Here is a 24,055-nt window from a genome sequence, read left to right on the forward strand (position 1 = left end):
CCTAGTTATTTGGAGTTCTCATAGAAGCACAGCACTTCATCTGAAACTTAATCACAGTATCTGGGTTTAGCCTAAGGGCTAGGATATTTTATCTCATTCAGTTGTATTGATACTATATTTTTATCTTTATGAATTTTATAGTGAAACATTCTTCATATTAGAATATGCCCTCTGAATTAACATTATTATTACCTTGATATAACAGTCTTGTAGGGCATAAGTTTAAGGTCATGCCATTGTTAGGCAGAAAACACAGCAGACCCTCTGCTGGTTTAACTGTTCCCTAAAGTTTTCCTCCATTGAGAGTCTAATTTCTTGATTATAACTTTTGGGGATACAGAGATAGCTTTGATTCTATGTGGGAGATTTCTGTACTAGCAGATGCTGATGTGAAGAACAGATAAAAGAAAATCTCTTTATATGCTACATGCCTTCCTTTCTCCCAGCCTAGACTTCCATAGCTTCAGTAGAAAAATATTTTCAGCTGCTCTTCATAACAGCCTCTGTGAAAGCAAAAAGATTATCTACAAAAAATTATACAAATACAAGATTAATTTCCTAAATTTTATGCCCTAAGTCACATGTTTATGGTGCCTAAAAAACAATTAACTTGATAACTAAACATTTATGTATTATCTCTTTAAAAGGTCTGTTTTCACTCTAGTTCAAAAATTATTATTTATTTTATATGCAATACCTAAGACATAATACTTGAGAAGGAAAATATATCCTGTCATGAAGATTAAAAAGTTACAATATTTAGGTAATTTATCACAAAGGAATTTACTAAATTTTGCTATATCAGTTGTGGAATTTTCATAGTGTATACATGATCACTTAATAACAAAATTTTACTCATTGTAACATTTTAACATGAATTTATTTTAGTGCCCTTTTAATCTTCATGCAATAACTTTTAGGCAGTTTGAAGAGAACACATGAAGAAGAGGATGATTTTGGAACCATGCAAGTGGCGACTGCACAGAATGGCTGACTGAAGAGCAACATCATAGAGTGTGAATTTCTATTTGGGAAGGAGAAAATACAAGAGAAAATTATAATGTAAAATGGTAAAAACATAAGTAGTTTTTTTTTCAATTACATGTTGCTTCCAGACATACTTCTCTGCAACTTGTTGAGCAACATTTTAAGATGTTGGACTTCTGCAATAGATGGCACTGATGGTTTTTCTCCTTTTTTTAAAAACACACACGTGCACACACACACACTTTACAAGTTTTATTATAAACCAAGAATTTTGGACTTGCAAAGAGGTATTATTGCAATAATGCACTTTTCATACTTGAAATTTATTTGTATGATATAAAGTTATTACTTTAAACAAAATGCAAGTATGGGGGGATTGTTTATAAAGTTTGAGTAATTTATAACAAAAGAATTTGCTAAGGTTTGCTAAAAATTCATTTTTCTGTTCTATATATTACATTTTTAACATAATTTTACAGTTCAATTTTATGATGGAGCCTCTTACAGAAACATTAACAAAATGCAGGAATCTGCCACATTTCTTTTTTAGTATAACTTAATAGCTTAATTACCATTTTATTTTTTATACTTCTTGTTCCATTATTAATCTTTAAATCATGATCCTAATTAGCTGTCCTTACTTTAACATGATCTAATTATTGCTTCCTTTCTTATTACTTTCCTAATTTGTTTATTCTGTATTTTAAAAACTACAGTTTCAATGATAAAAGGAAAATGTTTTGATTTATAGTACCAAGTGCTTAAACACAAAAATAGTGTTAGATTTTCAAGTGACTTTCCTTTTTGCATTTTTTGGCGGTAAAAGCCAAATGTTGTATTTGTTCTTTTCAGAGTTGTCCAGCCCTTTTTTCCTTTGTCCAAAATGATTCTAAATAGAATCTAATAAACCAATGTAGCATTATTTTTTTCTAAATGAAGCCCCATAAAAGTGCCTTGCATCATTTTAAAAAAATAATTAAATCCTCATGACCTCTAAATTAGTATGTAGAACACTGAAAAGTTCTTAACATTTTTGTGTAAATTTCTTTTCTTTTTAAACCATAAATTAGTTTAAACTGAAAGTACGAGGCTGGAAAAAACATTAGTAAATTATTTGGAATATGGAATGTTTACTCTTTCCTTTTATGTTGTCTTAATGATTCTGTGAGATTGTTCCGGCTCAAACAGAAACTTTTCTTTGGGGAAGGTGATTTGTGGGAGACTCTAGTGTATTTTAAATTAGCATTTTAATCCATTCTTGACATTCAGTTAGTCCAGATCTGCCCCATAATTTGCTTTAGTAAAGTCACTTTATGGATTTTTGGCTCTCTCTGTTTTAGTTTGTGTGTATAAAAGTTCTAAGAAAACATTTTTGCTATTTTAAGTATGTAAGAGAAGAGAGGAGTGTTTTTAACTTTTTATAGTTGATGACTTTAGGGTAGCACAAACAAAACTCCTTTGTATCTAACTTTTCTCAGTCCTCTCTTGAGGTGCTTTACTAATGGGAATGATTTCTATATGTTCCCTTGGTACCAAGAGGTACTATGCAAAGTAACCTATTACACCAAGTTACTTGCTTTGCTTTCCTCTCTATGATGTGATAATACAGTAAAAGCTTTCTTACCTAGCATAGTGGGAGAGTGGAGATTAATTAAAATTGTTAATTAAGAGTTAATTCCTATTGACCCAGGTGATATTCCTCTTCTGATTTCCCTCCCCTTCCCTTCTCTTATCTTACCACCGTGAAAACAGCATATTGTTAATCTCATTGTCGTCCAGTATTCTGCTTTGTGATTAGGTCCTTTGATGTACAGTGGTGTAGTGGAGTCAAGATTTGCATTGGGTTTTCTAAAATTCCAGTTGATAAAAGTTCCAGATAACACAGCTTTCCTGTATATAGATCACTATTGGGCAGGTCAGCAAAGATCTCTTACAGTGTAATAACAATCTATGATGCTTCATTTAGCAGAAACTCTGCTTAAAAGAATCTTCATAATAGTAAGTTTAGGTTTTAAAAACTTGTTTCATAAATATACATATATCCTCTCTAGTAGTCTGGCCAAAAGAACAGATTTTGTTACTGATAATTTGTAGCTGGTAATTTTCCACATTTTCTATCCACTGTAATTTTTATGTTGTCACTAAAGTGCCTGCCCAGTACTGTATATTATAGTCTCTCACAAACTGGGAAAAGGGACTGTCATCATCTTGAGTACTCTAGATATATAGAGAGAGAGAGAATTTTTTTTTTTTTTTTTTTGAGACGGAGTCTCTAATGTCGCCCAGGCTGGAGTGCAGTGGCACAATCTTGGCTCACTGCAGCCTCCACCTCCTGGGTTCAAGTGATTCTCCTGTCTCAGCCTCCCAATTAGCTGGGGTTACAGGCACATGCCACCATGCCTGGCTAATTTTTGTAGTTTTAGTAGAGATGGGGTTTCACCATGTTGGCCAGGCTGGTCTCAAACTCCTGACCTCAAGTGATCCACCCACCTTGGCCTCCCAAAGTGCTGGGATTACAGGCGTGAGCCACTGCACCTGGCTGAGTACAATATTAATGTAGACGAACCATGAGGTTTATTATTTCATATAAGAACGTTACAAGTTTGTTTTTTCTTGCATGTCTGTCCACCTAATGTTTAAGTAGTTATGGTAGCTCTTCCTATTCTTTATTCTATTTGATTCCATTTCTGTGATTCCTTTATTACCACTGATGTTTTGTGATAGTTAACTATGATAAATTTAACTAATCATGATTTATCTTCTAGAGTATTTAAATAATAGATGAGTGACCACCCAATTCCAACATTAAAAGTGTAATCTGGGCCCATAATTTATAGTGAAATTGTATCAAAACATAGGGAAACTGTATTACTATCCATTTTGAAAATATGAAACTTGAGTATTGAAAATATTCAAACATGGAATGGCACTATTCTAATTTCAGTTAATTGGTTCATGTTAATTTCTTACCTATTAGATGTTTAAACAGCAGTGACCTTTACTTGTATCTACTCTATGGTGGAAATGTTAAACCGTGATAGCTTTTGCTACCAACTCAACCACTTAACTTTTAGAGCAGTTTTGGGGAGATTTTATGCTTCATCTGAGTTTAGAAGTAATGTCAGAAAATGTTAAGCATGTCTGTATTAAGAAAATATAAGGTTTCTAATTGTCTTATTAATATGGTAATTCAAGTGAATTAGAAATATTTAACTGCAATCTTGAATTATAAAGTTGAGATATATATATATAGATATATGTATCAAGATCTCAACTTGATGTAAAGTAAATGAGCAGTTACCTGGCGGATTTTTTTTTTTTAAATAACTGATTTAATCCATAATCCCATAACAAACATAGCTTCACCTCAGTATTTTCTTTCTTCGTTCAACAGTGCTCCGATAAGGGAATGCTAGAAAATAGATGAGAAGTACTGAAAGACTTTTTTTTTAATTGATTAGAAAAGTAAGTCTCTAGGGTCTCTGAATGCTGGAATTTTTTTTTTTTTTTTTTTGTCTTTCCCATCTGTGGCAGCTAAAACAAAAATCACTCAAAATATTCAGGTTTACATGTTAGCTCTCTCTCATAGGGAGCTGCCATACCTCACAGTTTAAAGTGTATTCTATAGATCAGTAACATTCTACTGACATGTAATTGCAATTTACTATGCAGCAAAAATGATTCAAGAAGAAAAATAACCTACAGTGTCTGTATACCTTTGTATACACAATTGCTTAAGTTACTCTGCTTTTAACATTTGTACTTGGATAAAATGCTTATGTCTGTATAGGAATGTCACAGTGCAAGATGCTGCTAGCCCAGGCACAAAGTATTAAAATTATTTTGTGAAGATTGGTGGTTGTATTAAAACTGCTGTGCCATTATACCTCCAAAATATTGAAAAGCTCATTCATACTGCTGCTTATACCTCAAAACTTCTTTACTTAGATTGTTATCTGCTGGGTAAAAGTAACCCAAATTTACTCGGAGTTAAGAAGAGTGGATGAACATTGAATGTTGAGAAGCACTTAAGAGTATACTCTAAAACACTGTGGTTACACACACACACACAAAATTATGGTCTGTAGTCCAGGCAAGCCTTAAATTCCAGCTCAAGTTTATTTTTAAGGATTAGTTGAGCAAGTTTGGAGTTGGAAGTGAGAGAATCGTGTTTAAAGGAAAGGGTAGGTCATCCATAGAACAGCTTTCAGTCATTACAAAAAAAAAAAAACTTGCTTTTATAGTACCATCTTCCCCCATTAGGCCTACCTGCATACTGTGCTTCATCAAATCTAAGATCACCTCACAACTATACCATTATTTTAGGCACCACTAAAAGGCAATGTATTGCTAACAAAACTATGACAAACCATTCATAATATATCCAGATTTCAGAGATGTTACAGTACATCTTAGTTGATGAAACAAAAATATACAAAACATGAGACACAGTAAAAATGGTAACTGCCACTTCATTATACCTTTTCACAAGCAAATAGTGCCCAAAAATGTGAACAGCCAGACACAGTAGCCCACATATGTAATCCCAGATACTCTGGAGACTGAGGCAGAGGATCACTTGAGCCCAGGAGTTTGAGACCAGCTTGGGCAATATAGTGAGACTCCACAGAAAAATTTAAAGCCAGGTGTGATGGCACACACCTGTAGTTCCAGCTACTGGGGAGGCTGAGGCAGGAGGGATGGCTTGAACCCAGGAACTGGAGGATGCAGTGAGCTATGATCACACCACTGGACTCCAGCCTGGGTGATGGAGTGGGACACTGTCTCTTTAAAAAATGTGGGCCAGGTGCTGTGGCTTGCACCTGTCATCCAAGCACTTTGGGAGGCTGAGGCGGGAGGATCACTTGAGCCTAGGAGTTAAGAGACCAGCCTGGGCAACACAGACTCCACAAAAATTTTTTTTTAAATTAGCTGGGTGTGGTGGGATGCACCTGTAGTCCCAGCCACATGGGAGGCTGAGGTGGAAGGATCATTTGAGCCCAGGAGATTGAGGCAGCAGTGCGTGGTGATTGTGCCCCTGCACTCTAGCCTGGGCAACAGCGAGACCTTGTCTCAACAACAACAACAACAAAAGGCTATCTATTGTGGGTACACTGCCTATGGGGTAGTCCTGCTCCACAAGGAGCAGTTTTAAAAAAAAGGTTTAAGAGTGTTTTATGTAGCATTTTTTTCATATTTACATTTACTCACCATATGGCTTCAAAAATTATAAACATACTCAACTAAAACTACAGATCACCATTGTCCTCAATGACACAATTTTTGTATGGCGTACCTTACCTGTAATTCTATTTCCTATGGGAGGATTTAAGAGATATCTTAGGAACACTATTTAAAGGGATTTACTGAAGTGCCAACCTTGTGAATGATTTTACCTCAAATTGTTCAGTGGTAAGAAAGGTAATAAAGCATTTAGTTTGGCCTTTAAATAGGCTAATTTTTTTTGTTTTGTTTTGAGACAGAGTCTTGCTCTGTCGCCAGGCTGGAGTGCAGTGGTGTGATCTCAGCTCACTGCAGCCTTTGCCTCCCGGGTTCAAGCAATTCTCTCGCCTCAGCCTCTTGAGTAGCTGGGATTACAGGCGCGTGCCACCACGCCTGGCTAATTTTTCTTTTTTTTAGTAGAGACAGGGTTTCACCATTTTGGTCAGGCTGGTCTCAAACTCCTGACCTTGTGATCCGCCCACCTTAGCCTCCTAAAGTGCTGGGATTACAGGCGTGAGCCACTGTGCCCGGCCTTACTAGGCTAATTTTTTAAACATGCATTTTTAATTACCAGAATTTACCTGATAAAACTACGCTTTGCCAAGGTTGTAAGACTTCTGAAAAGACAGAACTAGCTTTGTTGCGTTTCACGAAGGACAGATCAGTTCGTCTGTATAGGCTATAAGCAGGTAAGTAGTGCACTCTATTGGTGAAGGATTTCTGTTGTTTTGGAAAGCCATCTATAGCTGGCTGCATGGAGGGAAATCCAAAATCCAGATGACGTGGCGTGAGTCAATGAGATGAGAAACACTGGTATTTTCTTTACAATTTCATTTTACAAAGAGCACATTAAACTAAAATTTTATGAATTATGACTTAATCTAATAGTTCAACAGCAGACTCAAGAAAAGCACAGATGTGATTCTAACAGAAGACTACTCATATGAACAGGTTTAATGCAACATGGAATGCGAAAGATTAGAACCATTAAAGTATTTAATTCTTCAACTTTAAAAAATTAAATAAAATCAAAATAGGATAATGACCAGAATAGTGCCATTATAATCACATCAAAAAGTAAAGCTTCCATCAACATTTTATGAATTTGGCAATCTAGTACAATACATTTTTAAGTATTGTGTTTCACTCAATTTTGTGATACTCCATTTTTGAAAAAACTTAGAAGAGAGGCTTCAGATACCCATGAAAAAAATCAGGGTAGAAACACATAGGCTGAGGTTTGCTAATTCACTGTGTAAAAAGGACCTTAGATGTCCCACTATAATTGCTCTTCGGTGTTTTTAACAAATGAATAGTTATAATTCACAGAAAAGACAAGTGGTACTTTTTATCTACATAGACTATACTATATAAACTTTTAGTAAAACATTTAAATTGTTTTACTTTTAATCTCGTCAAGTAATTTTCATTTCTTCTACTTTAAAAGGTTGACCAGGTTGTTTGCCTGTATTGGGATCAACGAATGTTGGACTATACTATGTTTAGTTGTAATAACTAATTTATCCACCCTGACTTAATATGTGGGAAACAATACACCCCTAAGTGTATTGAGATGTTTCTTTGAAACAAAAATATTTAATTTTATGCATGTGATAAACAGCCTTATTCAATGTATGCTTTTTTTAAATGAGCAACACAGATAGCAGATATATAACTCCTTATTACCCATACTCTTGACTACCAAGAAAGGAAGCCAAACTTTTAGAAAAATACAATGCAAGAAAAGATTCAAGTTAAAAATATATTCCTTTGGTTAAAAATCATCCCCTTTATAATATTCATTTGTAATCTAAATTCACAGCATGTCCCACCAGCCCAAAGTAATCTTCTAAATGTCATTATACTTGTAGTATTACAATGTTTTTTCAGTCCAGTATTTATGGAGGTCACTTGGCTGCAGCAACAAAATATTTCAACTCTAGGAAGAGTGTAGCCTTGTAGCATTAGCCCCTTTGACAATTTTCTTACAAGATTTTTACTTTAGAAACCTCCGACACATGTAGTTTTCTTCAGATACAGTATATCCAAACTTTTTATAGAAACCAACATTTTGTGGTAGACATTCAAGGGTAATCTTGTAACAGTTCAGTTTCTTGCTTAGCAAAGTAAGGGTTGATAATAACCTGAAATTTAAAAAGGGGGTAGGGTGAGGAGATAGCATTTATTAATAAAAATTGATTCTAGTAACAATATGAATTAATGTTATAAAACTTAAGTTTCCTTAGAAACAGGTTTAGATTATGGCTTTTCCCATTGCATTCATGTAAGTTGATAAGCATTTAAATCACCAAAGCATTTTTACTTAGAGTCAAATATACTTTTATCTAGTAATCTGCAGCTCACTAATAAACAGGACAAATACAAAACTCACCCTAAGCCCTCTTTAAAAATGAAATTTAAGGCCAGGTGCAGGGACTCATACCTGTAATCCTAGCACTCTGGGAAGCCAAGGCAGGTGATCGCTAGAACCCAGGGGTTTGACACCAGTCTGGACAACATGGCAAAACCCCAACTCTACAAAATATAAAAATTAGTAGGGCATGATGGCACATGCCTAAAGTCGCAGCTACTCCAGAGACTGAGGGGGGAAGATCACCTGAGCCCAGAGAGGTCAAGACTGTGGTGAGTAGTGATTGCGCCACTGCACTCCAGCCTGGGCAACAGAGTGAGTCTCTGTCTCAAAAAAGAAAAGCAAATTTTAAGATGCATGTTAACACTAAAAACTCAACCTTTAAAAAAAAAAATGACCAAAATTATTTTGTAAAAATTCTTTATTTAAATATATTTAAACAACTTCGGAGCAGTCAACATTCCCACATAAAATGAGTACATAATAGCTTTGCTCTTTAATCATTTTTAAAGCTACTTTAATATTTGTGAAGGTGTGTATCAGATTAACTCAAGATTGATCTAATTAATATGAAGTGGAAACAAAGCAAGTCTACATTTATACAAAGTTTCTTAATGAATCCAAACCCAGTATTAAAGTGTGGATCGAAGTGCCTTAGAGGATAAAAACTATAAAAGATATACAAAGTTGAAGGGTCTGCCCATGTTTGAACAGACTAAAAAATCCTATTTTTAAAAAAACAAAAGACCTTGACTGAAGTATGACTGGCTGGTTGCAGTGGCTCATGCCTGTAATTCCAGCACTTTAGGAGGCCAAGGATCACTTGAGTCCAGAAGTTCGAGACTAGCCAAGGCAACATAGCAAAACCCTATCTCTACAAAAAATTAGCTGGGTGCAGTGGCGTGCACCTGTAGTCCCAGCTACTTGGGAGGCTGAGGCGAGAGGCTCACTTGAGCCCCAGGAATTCAAGGCTGCAGTGAGCTGTGATCGTACCACTGTACTCCAGCCTGGGCAACAGAAAGAGACCCCATCTCTTTAAAAAAAAAAAAAAAAAAAAAAAAAGCATAAATTAAATTAAATAGACTAGAACACAAGAAATCGGTCTGTTTTGTTCACTGAGGTATTCCAAATACCTAAAATAGCATCTGGTACATAAGCAGGTATTTAATATTTGTTAATTCCTTAAAACTCAGAAGAGTTAATGTTAAAAAGCAAGTTCTTGGGCCAGGCACAGTGGCTCCCACCTGTAATCCCAGCACTTTGGGAGGCCAAGGCAGGAACACTGTTTGAGACCAGCCTGAGCAACATGATGAGGCCCCATCTCTACAAATTTTTAAAAATTAGCCAGGTGTGGCATGTACCTGTAGTCCCAGCTAATTGGGAGGCTGAAGAGGATTGTTTGAGCCCAGGAGGCTGAGGCTACAGTGAGCTGAGATTGAGCCACTGCACCTCAGCCTGGGTGACAGAGCTGTCAAAAACAGACCTTGTCTCAAAAACTAAAAATTATAATAAATAAGAACTACAAGTTCTTACAAAATGGCAATAAATCAATACCACTTATTTATATTTATTTTAAATGATTTAGATAAGTATATACAGTGAAGGCTGTTTCAGTATGTATTTCCACAACTTAGGAGAATGAGAGATCATAGAATATTCTGTAATAACTGAACATTTCCTTTATTTTTAAATATGACAGAGAAGCTGGGGCAAATCTGATTAGCCCAAAAGTTTATCTCCTAGTACGAGAGTATTACTATAAAAAGTTAGTAGTTTAAAGATGTTACTGTCTGTAAAGAAGTATGCTTCCAATTTTCAAACTTTAAGGCAAAATATGTATAGTAATACTTTATTTCTTCATGAAATTCAGCCTAAACTATTGGAATGAGAATGAGTTCAAAATTAATGAAGCCAAAAAGAACTTCAAACAAGTATCTTGTTAAGAAACTAAACTGGAACAAAATTTATCCAGAGTTACCTTGTTTCTGCCTACTTACAATTTGCCAAGCTGCTTTCCTCTGCATTCATCACTAACAACAACATCTTCTACTCTTCCTCTCTGAAAATATTTACAATGTTTAAAGGAGTAAGCATTTACTTTTGTTTTTAGCTAAAACGAGTTGGTAAGAATTTACTGATAATAAGTAGTATATTTTGTAAACTTGAACTTAACAGAAACCAAATGCAAAAAATATTATACAGCGAAGGCTGTTTCAGTATGTATTTCTACAACTTATGAGAAGGACAGATCATAGAATATTCTATAATAGTTGAACATTTCCTTTGTTTTTAAATATGACAGAGAAGCTGGGGCAAATCTGATTAGCCCAAAAGTTTGTTTCCTACTAGTATGAGAGTACTACTATTAAAAGTTAATAATTTAAAGATGTTTTTACTTATTAGAGGAAATAGTATGAGTCAACTTGTGACCTAAACTTGTTTTGGCTATGTCCCCAACCTTCTCACCCCATTGTCTTTAAACAAATATCAGGATCAACATCACCAAAATGTAACCTTTTCATAAATATATCCATCATTCTATTCCTTGCTTACTAGCAAGTTATTTTAGATATCCAAATAAAATTAATGTCTAGTATAGAAACCCCACCGAAATTCCTAAGTGTGACAGAACACATCCCAAGTGTTCCTACCTTATTCTCACTGAATTAAGGTTTTCTCTCCCTCTTTTTTTATTTACTATTTTGTGTGAGTTATTGAGGGATGAAAGGGCACTACATGCATTAGATGTATCATAATTAGAACAGAATAATCTGAACCCATTACCATGTGGAAACAGAAATTTATGCTAATGTAGTATATTCAAAGTTGTTTTTTTAAAAGAGTAACATTAGGGATTTTGTGCATTACTGCTAAATTGTTTGGTTTCTCTATGCCTATACCAAATTGATCCACCTTACAGAACAATTTTAGCATACAATTCATACTGTTACACATTTTCTTTCTTAAAGCTCTCAGAACACACTGGGAAAAGGGATTTCTAAGAAGCACTGAAAATCAATGAGAAAACAGATTTGTCTAATGGAAACTCAAAGTCAGTTGTGCTAGAAAACAGCTATCCATTTTACTTATAAGCAGCACATACCTTAGCACAGGAATGGATGAATTTATGTTCTATAATCAGAGTTGCCGTAGCAACAATCTGTCCTAGAGTCACATCTTCTACAACTGTAACATAATAATCCCCAGATTTCTTCATATGCTCAAAAGATTCTGTGGAAATTGGATAACAAAGTGTTACATAGTAGACATTCAATTTTATGGGGAACCAGAAAAATACTAGGATTAGCTGACTTAATTACTAAATGTTTAAAGCTGTTTTACCATAGTAATTTACCTTCCATTTCTAAAGAAAATATTACCAAGTAGTTGAAATATCAGCAATTAGTATCAATTGGAATATAACCTACACATTCAAAATATCTGCTAGCAAAATAAAGACTAATATAGCTATTTTAGATGAACAACACTTAAAAAAATACAAGTAAATGGCTGACGTTGCCACTTCCATGACTAATGAAAACTTCAATTTCTTCATTTACTTTAAATAGATCTCTTTAACTTTTATACTCAACAGATATTCAAATATAACCTTTGCACATTTTAACAAGAGCATGTTTACATGGCTCAATTCTAGAATTTTTAGTCTTTTGCTTTCAAAATATTTTTACAAAATATATTTTAATTTTCCCTTTGTGATGGAAAGTGTTTTGTGATAACACGACTTGCTTGTTTGCTTTGAGAGCACCTTGCAAGGAGGTGAAAACATATCTGTTTCCAAGTAACTTTTCCAAGTCACATAGCAAATAGGTGCAAAGATACTTCCCCTCAAATGGATTTTCAGTACTATTGCTGAAATAACATGGTTTCTCATCTAATTCATGTGCATGCAAAGAAAAATTCAGGAATAAAAATTGAGGCTAATAGTCTCTCATATTGTTAATTTCTATGGTCTCATTCCAGATAGAGATCTAAAATGGGAAAAAGAAATAAATTCAGTGAATGAAAATAAACAATGAGAATCAGAATGATGGTCCTCATTCTCAGGAGGGTCAAATAGAATTCAATACAAAATTCCCTATTATAAGGAAATGAATTGTAATTCCTCAGCTATTAAATATTACTAAATATTTAGTAATGATAATAATACTTCATTTCCTTTATAACAGGAAAAAGCAGTGGTAGAGCACTGGACAGAATTAAGGTTTTATTCCTCACCGTAGCAATAACTACGTGTGATCTTGGGCAAGTCTCTGGATCTCTCTAAATTCCTATTTTCTCCTATGTCTAAAAGAAGAGGGGCAGGGTACGAGTGGACTAACTCTTAAGATGCCTGCTAACCTTAAACTTCAATACAAATAAACCCCAAAATAAATTTAAAGCATATGGTCCTGCTTTTTTGATTCAGTAATGAATTTCTGTAAATAACCACAGTAAGGGAAATACTACAAAATAAAAAAACGAAAAACCTCTAGAGCTAACACCTAGGTCCTATGGTACAATAATTATCTAATAGATAGTTTGCAAAACAAAGTTACTGGTACATTTGGATTCTAGAACAACTCAGCCACATTAAACATTTAAATAAGAAAACGGCTAATTTGTTCTTTGAATAATTTCCAGCTATTTGAACAAAAACAGAAGTGGGCACTGAACAGCTCTAAACAAAAATGAAATCATGTTTCCCTTTATTTCAGGAAAAAGAGGTTATAGTACTTACTCATAAATTGTTCAGGGCTGACAACTCCAGTCTCTGTTAGCTGACCCAATACCTTAAAAAAACCTAGTTTTGAAAAACAGATTTCAAATTATGAGACTAGCAAAAGGAAGACAGTATGAAAATAAGCAATATATTAAGCAGGTGGGCTTTACGGGCAATTATTTTTTCAGAACTTTCTATAATCATCTTTTAATTATTAGAATAAAGTGAACCCTATTCTTCTATAATCACTACATATAACAAAAGTAACAGGTTTTACCAGTGCTTCTGCCTGCATAAGATGTTTTAAATAGTGCTGACCTTAATATCCAGTATTTATAGACCCAGAACATACATTCTTCAATGTATTATATTTTACATTAAGTTTAATGCAAAGGGTGCCAAATTTTCCCAAATATGTGATTTGGTTTTACTTAAAGGTGCAATATGACCAAATACAATATTTGTAAATTAAAGTATAAGTAACACTGTTGAGATTACACTCTTTAAAATTGTAATTTCTAGTGAATTTCATTAGTGTTACCTGAAATTGATGTGAACAGTACACCTGGAATTTTGAAAATCTTTAACTTTTCTACACTCAATAATTAGGCCAAAATTAGGCCCTTCAGGCTGTCTAGCAAAGAGATAATTGTGAAAAGGACAAAGTTGACTTTTAATTACCAAAGTTTAAGGAAGTTAACTTGGAGAATTTAGATGTTAAAAAAGAAAGAATTGTACAAAAACCCTTTCAACTTATCCAAGGAAAATTATTTCCGCCTTCATTCCCCAACCAGCTTCTTAAGATCCCTCCTTATGTGTCATTATACATGATAATTTAATTTTTGTTTATGAGAAATCTTTTTGGCTTAATTAGGAAGGAGTGATGTTGTATTTAAGTCATTTTAAATATTTCACAGTAATATTTGGTAGCCATGACACACACTCATTGGTATTGAGTGTCCATCACTAAAAACTAAGTATTATACAAAAAATAGTCCAAAAGTCAAATATTAAAAAAAAATTATCTGCATCATAATGTTTATAGAGAAAAATGGAAGGCTAACTCTAATTTTACACAGGATTTTGTACATTACCTCTATTTAAGTCAGCAGTACAAAGAGGCCTCAAAACCAAGCCTTCTCCAGGATGTGTTGGGGAAATGGCTGGAGAAAATGTAGCTGTATTCTGACTCCAGTCTACTTCTTTGAGTAGACTTGGGTCAAACATAGGAGTTTCATCAGGTTTCATTTTTCTAGTAAGGTCTAAAATAAAAATTTGAATATTAAGTCACTTTATTTAATAGAAGAAAAATTATGATTGTTGAGAAAGTTAATATAAATTAATGCAATTAGAAGCATTCTTTAGCAGATATGCGAGATATTTTACTGCAACCTATCCTGAATCTAACATTAAATTCCACAACTACATATAAATAGAAAAATCATGCCTACTATCAGATAAAAAAATGGCTAAGTGACTAAATTAGTAAGTTTTAAACTATAAAATCCCATTTATTATCAGGTCTTTTTTTTTTCAGACAGTCTCACTCTGTTGCCCAAGCTGGAGTGCAGTGGCATGATCCCGGCTCACTGTAACCTGTGCCTGGCTGGGTTCAAGTGATTCTCTTCTTTCAGCCTCCTGAGTATCTGGGATTATAGGCATGTGACACCACGCCCGGCTAATTTTTTTGTATTTTTAATAGAGACGGGATTTCGCCATGTTAGCCAGGCTGGTCTCGAACTCCCGACCTCAGGTGATCCGCCCGCCTCGGCCTCCCAAAGTGCTGGGATTACGGGCGTGAGCCACCGCGCCCGGCTATTATCACGTCTTTTAAAACATGTTTTTCCTCTGGGTTGGTGCTACTAAATGAATAGCTGACTTTTCATGGGCTCATAAATTTTTTACATTATGTTCTTGGATTTTATTATTGAGCCAAGAAGGCATCAGTTTCAACAGGAAATTGCAAGGGGAAAAGAAATTAAAAAAAAAAAGTAATCTCTTAGTCTTACTTGCCAATAAAGAAAACTTTCAGCCGTGCGCGGTGGCTCATGCCTGTAATCCCAGCACTTTGGGAGGCTGAGGCAGGCGGATCACCTGAGGTCGGGAGTTCGAGACCAGCCTGACCAACATGGAGAAACCCCGTCTCTACTAAAAATACAAAATTAGTCGGGCATGGTGGCGCATGCCTGTAATCCCAGCTACTCGGGAGGCTGAGGCAGGAGAATCGCTTGAACCTGGGAGGCAGAGGTTGTGGTGAGTCGAGATTACGCCATTGCACTCCAGCCTGGGCAATATAAGAGTGAAATTCCCTCTCAAAGAAAAAACTTACTGGCCATGTAGCCTTTTTTTTTTTTTTTTTTTTGAGATGGAGTTTCGCTCTTATTGCCCAGGCTGGAGTGCAATGATGTGATCTTGGCTCACCACAACCTCCGCCTCCCGGGTTTAAGCGATTCTCCTGCCTCAGCCTTCTGAGTAGCTGGGATTACAGGCACCTGCCACCACACCCAGCTAATTTTTTTTGTATTTTTAGTAGAGACGGGGTTTCGCCATGTCAGCCAGTCTGGTCTCAAATTCCTGACCTCAGGTGATTCACCTGCCTCAGCCTCCCAAAGTGCTGGGATTACAGGTGTGAGCCACCATGCCTGGCCACATGTAGCTTTTTTTTTTTTCAATGAACCATGAATAGAAGAAAATTGATGAACAGGCTCAATTTTTTTTTGGCATTCTCAGAAATACTTTACCTTGGCTATGCTAGATATACACTGCAGGATTTTGTTTTCACAGCAGATTTTCTAAAAATCTGTAGTGTGGGCCAGGCATGGTGGCTCATGCCTTTAATCCCAGCACTTTGAGAGGCAGAGGCAGGTAGATCATCAGAGGTCAGGAGGTCGAGACCAGCCTGACCAACATGGCGAAACCCTGTCTCTACTACAAATACAAAATTAGCCGGGTGTGATGGTGGCCACCTGTAATCCCAGCTACTTGGGAGGCTGAGGCAGGAGAATCGCTTGAACCCGGGAGGTGGAGGTTGCAGTGAGCCGAGATCACACCATTGCGTTCCAGCCTGGGCAACAAGAGTGAAACTCCATCTCAAAAAAATTAAATTGAATTAAAATTAAAATGTATAGTGTAAGTTTCTCAGTTGCATCTAAGCAGCTTAAAAATAGCTGGTGTTTTTCATGCTATTGAAAAGTGATCATGATATTTCCCCCTCTTTCTTGAACATTTAGAAATGAGCAGGTTCTCACTAGTTGCAGTGTTTTAAAACTGAGACTAAGTAACAGAAGTAACGATAGAAAGGATGAAAAATAAATCATACAAAGCATAAAACTGGGGCCAGGGGGCTTCTGTGCAGCACAGAATTGCTAAAAGAAACAGATGCTTCCCAACAATTAAAAGTTGCATATTCCTTATCCAAAATGCTTGGGACCAGAATTGTTTCAGGTTTTGGATTTTTTTTTTTTTTTCCCAGATTTGGAGATATTTGCATATACATAATGAGATATCTTGGGGATGGGACCCAAGTCAAAATTCACTTGTGTTTCATATACACATTATACAGATAGCACAAATATTTTACACAATATTTTAAATAATTTTGTGCATGGAAAAATTTTTGTACATGATACGAGATGTGGAATTTTCCACTTGTGGCATCATGTTGGCCCTCAATAAAGTTTCAAATTTTGGAGTGTTTTGGATTTTTGGATTAGAGATCCAAAAAAAGCAGTCCCCAACTTATTTCTATATCCAGTTAAAGAAACCATATTTTAATGAGAGAACAATTTGCCCAATAACCTAACCCCCAGTTGTTCCTTATTTCATAAGTCACAGTATGCTTTAGGGCAAATATTCTTAACTTTTCCTTAAAGATGGATAATAAGTTTCTGCCTGTATAATCCTATGTAACTATATAAGCGATGCTGCAATATACTAGTTATGGGAAGGTAGTGTGATGTGATGTAACAACAGAAGTTAACACTTGCTCAGCACTTCTTATGTGCCAGACTGTTGAAAGAGCTTTACTAATTCATTTATTTCAACCATCCCACAGGTTAGGAGTGGTTATTACCTACATTTTAACAGATGAGAAAATGTTAAGTAACTTGCCCAAGGTCACAAAATTAGTGGAGCCAGGATTTAAACCTAGGCATAGAAAGAGCATGAGCTTTGGATTCATACCTGGTGTTCAAATGTCAACTGTGTGATACGTACTAAGGTAATTAAGCTTTTAGAATCTAGTTTCCTCATTTGTAAAATGGAGATGAAATTACTGGGAGAATTAAATGCATTACTGTATGCAATCATGCACTTAGCAGTGCCCGGAATACTGCAAGTACTTAATAAGATATATGCTAGTTAGCAATAAATTTAAAATTCAAGTTTATAAATTCTTGTTCATTTTTTTCATCTTTAATTCATGAATCAGGCACTGTGCTGGTTACAGGAACTACAAAAAGAATGACAGGCTCTTATGTTTATGTTATACCAAAAGTTAGCATTCTTGGGTAGAAAAGAATAACGTAGTTTATAATGTAGACTGCTGAGAGGTCCCCCTGGCCACACACACACAAAATGATTCAAATTATGCTGCACACACTATACCTAGTTCTAACAATATTAAGGAAAATATATAAATTGTGATGATCAAGCAGTCATTTCAAATTTAACAAGTTTAATAGCCATTCAAAATAGGTTTTTTGTTTTGTTTTATTCTGTTTTGAGACAGGGTTTCACTCTGTTGCCCAGGCTGGAGTGCAGTGGTACAATCATAGCTCACTGCAGCCTCGAACTCCTGGGCTCAAGTGATCCTCCTACCTCAGCTTCCCACATCAGCCTCCAGAGTAGTTGGGACTACAGGCTCATACCACCACACCTGGCTAATTTTTGTATTTTTAGTAGAGATGGGGCTTTGCCATGTTGGAAAGGCTGGTCTTGAACTCCTGACCTCAAGTGATCCTCCAGTCTCAGCCTCCCAAAGTTCTGGAATTACAAGCGTGAACCAGCATGCTCAGCCGAAACAAGTTTTTAATAGATGAAATTGAGTCCACATGTTTTAGTGTTTTGTCTAAATTGGACCCTTCAGGTTTTTGTGTGTAATCTCATCTGAATGGTAGGTAGCAACATTGTTTTTCAGGTATGTAGATAAACAGGCTAAGTATTAATAAAGTGAAATGTGTACAGTATTAAAAATGTAAATTCCTTGAGGCAGCACACTATTTAAACATTTTGGTCATGCTATTAAACATATAGTTGTAAATACAAAGTTCAAAGAAAACTCAAAAGAGAATTTAAATCAACCTTAACCACATTTAACTAGATTCCTTTTTCCTATAAAGTTGTCTGTGTTTACAATAAAAATGTGGTCTAGAAAACATGAAAAATAGGGTTAATAATTTTCATGAGAGGGAAGAAGTATACAGGAAAACAACTAGGATTATGAAGCCCTTAAATAATGAATTTTAACCAGGAAATACTAATATTTTCTTGTACTTTTCTTTAATGAGACAGTCCTTTTCCACAAATGATCATAAAATTAAATAATATTGGCTAACACTTATTGAAAACTTTCTATATGTTAACTGTTAAAAATACAATGAACGATGTATCATTATTATCCCAATTTTACAGATAAGGAAGCAGGCACAGTAACTTGCTCAAGGTTAGAGTGCCAATAAGGAACAGAGTGAGCATTGAAAATGAGGCAACAGGGCCAGCTTCAGAAGCCGCTGACCTGTGCCGCTACACAGGGCCCTGCACTTAGTTTAATACCCTGCTGCCACTGTTTTGAAGTTCTTAATTTTTTAACAAGGAACGCTGCATTTTAATTTGGATTACCACAGATTACGTAGCCAGTCCTGCTAGGTAGTATGACTTTCAGACTCTGCTCTTAACCATTACACTGAAGATGCACTAGAGTAGATAAATTCCCTATCTTACTGTTGTACAAGGGTTAAAAATTAAGTCATAAGCAGCACTTAGAACCTACATTTGGAAAATGGGAATCAGACTAGTCAAAATACATTAAACAAAGCATTCCAGATTGAAATAAGAATCTATTAACCAGGCAATCAGAAATTAACATCAAAAATTTTTTTATGAGCTATTCTACAAAACAGAGCCATACTGAAGGCCCACTTTAGCTCCCTCTATCCTCAAACGGTAAAATTCTGCTGGTGCCCAACTAAGGTGCTGGGCAAGGTGAAGCAAGATATGACTTGAAACCCGGTTCCAAGGGGGTTTAGAACATAATTAAATAAGTAATTTTATATAAATAATCTTTTAGCATCTTCAGGTGCCCAGATACTGCAAAACTAGGAAATTTCTGCAAATAAAATTGCACAGTTGTGTGAAGCGGAATCTCATCATTAGGTTCTTTAAAGTTTTTAGATGAACTTTAAACACTAACCCCCCTTAAGTATTCCTCAGAACCTTTTCTGATTAATTGCTAAATTAGCAGGCGTTTAGAAGACCCGTTTAAGCCTAACCCTAGCCCAATAATGCCTAGTGAATGAATAACGAATAAGACTTACCTGTAGGTCACATTTCAGAAAATCCAGAAGGACAAAAAAAAAAAAAAAAATTCCCAAACTGCCACAATATCGCGGAAAGCATACACCAAATTCATTTTTACTAGTCATCACATCAATTGAATATTTTTTCACTCAATTGAATATTTTTTAAACAAAACTTCAACTATTTGGCGTCTGAGCCTCTGTATCAGATTGGAATAGGAATGGGGAGAGAGGCTGCTGCTAGAAGCAACCAACGGAGAGCAACAAGTAATAGACACTGGAGATGAAGATTTTAAAAGTCGATCTACAAATTTTAAAAACACAATCTAAGGCCAAATCTAAACCAGCCTATGTATTTCTCAAGAGCTCCTGGGGCACCTTCTAAGTAAAGGTGAATGGGGGAGGGGCGGACTTCGGATTCCTTTATATTCATTTTGTAACAATTTCGATAACAAGAATCCATTCTGAATCTATTTCGTTAATGATGTTTAACACACCTGGCCATATTTTAAATTGTGTAACTGCATGAATGTTCAAAAGTATTTTCTGTTAGTTTAACCTTTACAATCTAGGCGTTATTCCCAGTCTACCGATGAGGAAGCTGCAGCACCTGAACTCCCAAGACTTGCCCCTTAGGTAACACAGCAAGTAAGTGACCTGGGGCTAGAATCCTCTTGTTTTCGCATCTTGAGCTCGATTACCATCTTCAACAGACCCCAATCTTTACATCATCATACCATACAGCTAGCGCTCTCTCCCCTATTTAGCAAATCCTGCCTAAATTAATTTCTTGAGATCCATTCTAGGATTCGTTCATGAGGGATTATCCTAACAAAACGAATCCTATAATCGCCCGTTCAATTTTGTATGAAAATTTTAAATTAGTTTGGCTTACATAAACATCAGCTCCTACAACAGAAATCACAGTACACTACTCGGTATTTCTAGGGGTAGGAGCCTAGGAAAAAGAGACAAAGATGACCCTCTGTACCCTGGGGAAAGCGCCGACCTAGTCGGTGCGGAGGTGGTCTTCGGAGCAGCTGCCTCAGTGGCTCCGACCACCGTGGGATGCGCCCGGGAATGGGAGAAGAGAAAGGGGCCTGGGACGTTCGTGCCCATTCAAAACCGATGGCTGCAGAGAGCGCGACCAACTGTCTCATTTCCCACGCCAAAGTCTGGGGAGCGAAGTTCCGACCCCAGTCCCAGTTCCAGCCCTGCCAGGCCAAGACCCGCGTATGGCCGGACCGCTGGCCATCATCCTTAACCTCTGCTCCAGGCGCGCGTGCGTTCAACTTCCTGGGAACCGCGCTCCACACCATGTGCACCCAGCTGGCGAGGATTAACGCCCGACTCCTCCACACAACACCCCCGCGGGCCTGGCCGGGGCACCAGACACACCTGTTAGATAAACCTGAGGGCAGGCCCGCCCCAGCCCGCAGGACACACGGTTCCACTCTTGCGCCCCGGCCCCGGTCCCTCCTCACCCGTAGAGGCCCTGCGTTCGGCGCTCCTAGCCAGGCGCGTCGGACTCTTCCCCACCAGTGTGCACAGCACCGGATCCGGATCCGGCTTCAGCGCCAGCCCCACCTCCTCCTCCACCGCCCGCGCCACAGTTGCGAACCGCGGCCCAGACGTGGCAGCGCCAACGCCTCCACCCCGCCTCTGCCCCTCACGCAGGGCGCGCGCAGGCGGGCGGAGGCGGAGGCCAAGGCACCACCCGCCCAGGCCCGGAGAGCGAGGGGCGGGGCCCGGAGAGCGGGGGCGGGACCAGGAGGGCGAGGGGCGGGGCCTGAGGCTCGCGTCGGCGCCCGGGGCGGTGGCCGCCGGACCAAAGCTGGCCTCTCCCGGCTCCTCCTCCTCGCTCCCCAAGGCCTTTCCCACCGCGTCATCGTCTCGGTTTATCTGCAGATACGTCTACCTAGCATTCAGCCCTGCAGCGTAAGTGGTGACCAGTGTGGGCCTCTTTGATCCTGAGACCGAAGGCTCGGCCACTGGCCCTGTCCATTTGTTCCTTGTTGCCCTCCCTTCATGATTCAATCCATTAATTAGGACTTTTCCTACCAGCTGGCAGTTCAGAGCTCCGCATCCCCAGGCCTCTGAGTCACAGTTCCTGCCTTCATGAAACTAGGAGTTGGGGCCACTGCATTCTACTCCTTCGGGACTATTGTTTCATTTCTCAGTCCCTCAAACCCTTTATTGGATGAACATGGAGTTAGGACACTGGTTCTCCACTGCAGCAGTTTTGCCTCCCAGGAGACATTTGGCAATGTACGAATCATTTTCAGCCTCTCAACTGGGGTGAGATGCCATTGGAATCTACAGATGGTGGAGGGCACAGGCGAGTAGAGGCCGCGAATACTGCTTCACGCCTTACAATGCGCAGGACAGCGCCGCACAACAAAGAATTACCTGGCCTGAAATGTCTGGAGTGCTAAGGTTTAGAAAGCTTTCGTTAGGAGAAGAAAAGTAACTTTTTTCAGAGCCCCATTTCTGAAGTGTCTTACCTAAGTAGCACTTTGTCCCTATTTTAACAGACGAGGAAACAGAGGTTCAGAGATGTTACATAATTTACAAAAGTCTCATAGCTAGTAGCTTCCCTTCCTTGCCTTGTACCATAATTTTCAATTTATTGAAATCGCAAAGTATTTTATTCTTAAGCAATAGTATTCAAAGAACCCCATAGATCATATACCAGAAATCATATTTTTTGCTCATTTGTGAGATTTAAATTTCAGTTAACTCCTTTACTGATTTATGCTTTCTCAGAACTTCAAACATCAGTGAGCTGATGGCATCCACATCTCTGTTTTTACACCCATACATACAAAAGAATATATAGGGCATGAGCAGGATGTGGTGGTATGCATCCGTAGTCCCAGCTACTCCAGAGGCTGAGGCAGGAGGATTACTCGAGCCCACGAGGTTGAATCCAGCCTGGACAATAGAGCAAGACCCTGTCTCTAAAAAAAAAAAAAAAATGTAAGGCACAAATAAAATAAACACTCATGGCTGGGCGTAGTGGCTCACACCTGTAATTCCAACATTTTGGGAGGCCTAGGCAAGTGGATCTCTTGAGCCCAGGAGTTTGAGACCAGTCTGTGCAACATGGTGAAACCTATCTCTACAAAAAAAAAAAAATACTGAAAATTAGGCAGGCATGGTGGCATGTGCCTGTAGTCCCATCTACTCAGGAGGCTGAGGTAGGAGGATAACCTGAGCCCGGGAGGCAGAGGCTGCTGTAAGCCATGATAGCATCACTGCACTCCAGTCTGGGCCACAGAACAAGACCCTGTCTCAAAACAAACAAAAATTTTAAAAAATGCTTACGTACACACCACTAATCTTAAGCATATGGCCCTTCCCGTTTTTCTTATCAGACTTCTGGTCAAATGTTTTCAGTGAATTTATCCTGTACAACAAACTGCTCTATGTTTTATAAATTAGCAAAAAGTGAAACGTAAGCAATTCTAAAATCACAGAACACAAGACTCGTGAGAGGTACCCCCAGAGATCTCATACATTCCACATATACTCCTCCTTACCCGCATTGGGCCATAAGAACCCAATTTCTCCTTAATAGATAAGGTCAATCACTCTAGCCAGTACAGTTAACCCCTTTCTTTGCCTGTAGGTTCTCTTGGCAATGAGCAGCCCAAGATAACCAGGAGACAGTCTCAACTTCTGGTTTAATGGAACCATTGGTATGTCCTTTGGTGATTTTTATTTATTTTTCTAGATTCTTAGAAGAAATGCTGCATTCACCAATATTCTTTTTTTTTTTGAGAGGGAGTCTTACTCTGTAGCCCAGGCTGGAGTGCAGTGGCGTGATCTCAGCTCACTGCAGCCTCCACCTCCTGGGTTCCAATTAAGCAATTCTCCTGCCTCAGCCTCTTGAATGCTGGAATTGCAGGTGCGCACTACCACACCCAGCTAATTTTTGTATTTTTAATAGAGATGGGGTTTCACCATGTTGGCCAGGCTGGTCTTGAACTCCTGACCTTGTGATCCACCCACCTCGGCCTCCCAAAGTGCTGAGATTACAGGTATGAGCCACCACGTCCGACCAACAACAATATTCTCATTGGCACAAATAAGGCTATTATGTGGATAAACATAGATGTCAGTGATTGAGTTGAGAAGTGATTCAGGAACGTTGGCCTGAATGAGAAGTTTAAGAATAACTTGGCCGGGCACAGCGGCTAACACCTGTAATCCCAGCACTTTGGGAGGCAGAGGCAG

At 37.6% G+C, this 24,055-nt stretch overlaps 2 protein-coding genes across 5 annotated transcripts in view; one reads left to right on the plus strand and one right to left on the minus strand.

Moving 5' to 3' along the window:
- STYX (serine/threonine/tyrosine interacting protein) overlaps positions 1 to 4,839 on the plus strand; it is a 43,897-nt gene extending 39,058 nt beyond the window's left edge. The window contains exon 11 of the mRNA XM_054448634.2: positions 921 to 4,839. Coding sequence (XP_054304609.1) covers positions 921 to 994 — 74 coding nt within the window. The 3' untranslated portion in view covers positions 995 to 4,839. The remainder of the gene's footprint in view (positions 1 to 920) is intronic.
- Positions 4,840 to 5,087: 248 nt separating this feature from the next.
- GNPNAT1 (glucosamine-phosphate N-acetyltransferase 1) lies at positions 5,088 to 21,579 on the minus strand. Of its 4 annotated transcripts, none has more exons than XM_063651599.1 (8): positions 21,215 to 21,532; positions 14,396 to 14,563; positions 13,320 to 13,382; positions 11,685 to 11,812; positions 10,579 to 10,640; positions 8,828 to 8,904; positions 8,654 to 8,745; positions 5,088 to 8,354 (listed from the first exon to the last, which is right to left on the minus strand). In XM_063651599.1, the coding sequence occupies exons 2-8, from the start codon at positions 14,547 to 14,549 to the stop codon at positions 8,295 to 8,297; spliced, it is 636 nt and encodes a 211-aa protein (XP_063507669.1). In that variant the 5' UTR covers positions 14,550 to 14,563; positions 21,215 to 21,532; the 3' UTR covers positions 5,088 to 8,294. The 4 variants fall into 4 exon arrangements, with proteins under 4 accessions (XP_063507669.1, XP_063507668.1, XP_054304613.1 ...); XM_063651598.1 differs by having other exon boundaries at positions 21,301 to 21,528; XM_054448638.2 differs by lacking the exons at positions 8,654 to 8,745; positions 8,828 to 8,904 and having other exon boundaries at positions 21,301 to 21,579.
- Between the last annotated feature and the right edge of the window lie 2,476 nt (positions 21,580 to 24,055).

Source organism: Pongo pygmaeus, chromosome 15, assembly GCF_028885625.2.
Source record: "Pongo pygmaeus isolate AG05252 chromosome 15, NHGRI_mPonPyg2-v2.0_pri, whole genome shotgun sequence".
Classification (NCBI taxonomy): Eukaryota; Metazoa; Chordata; class Mammalia; order Primates; family Hominidae; genus Pongo; species Pongo pygmaeus.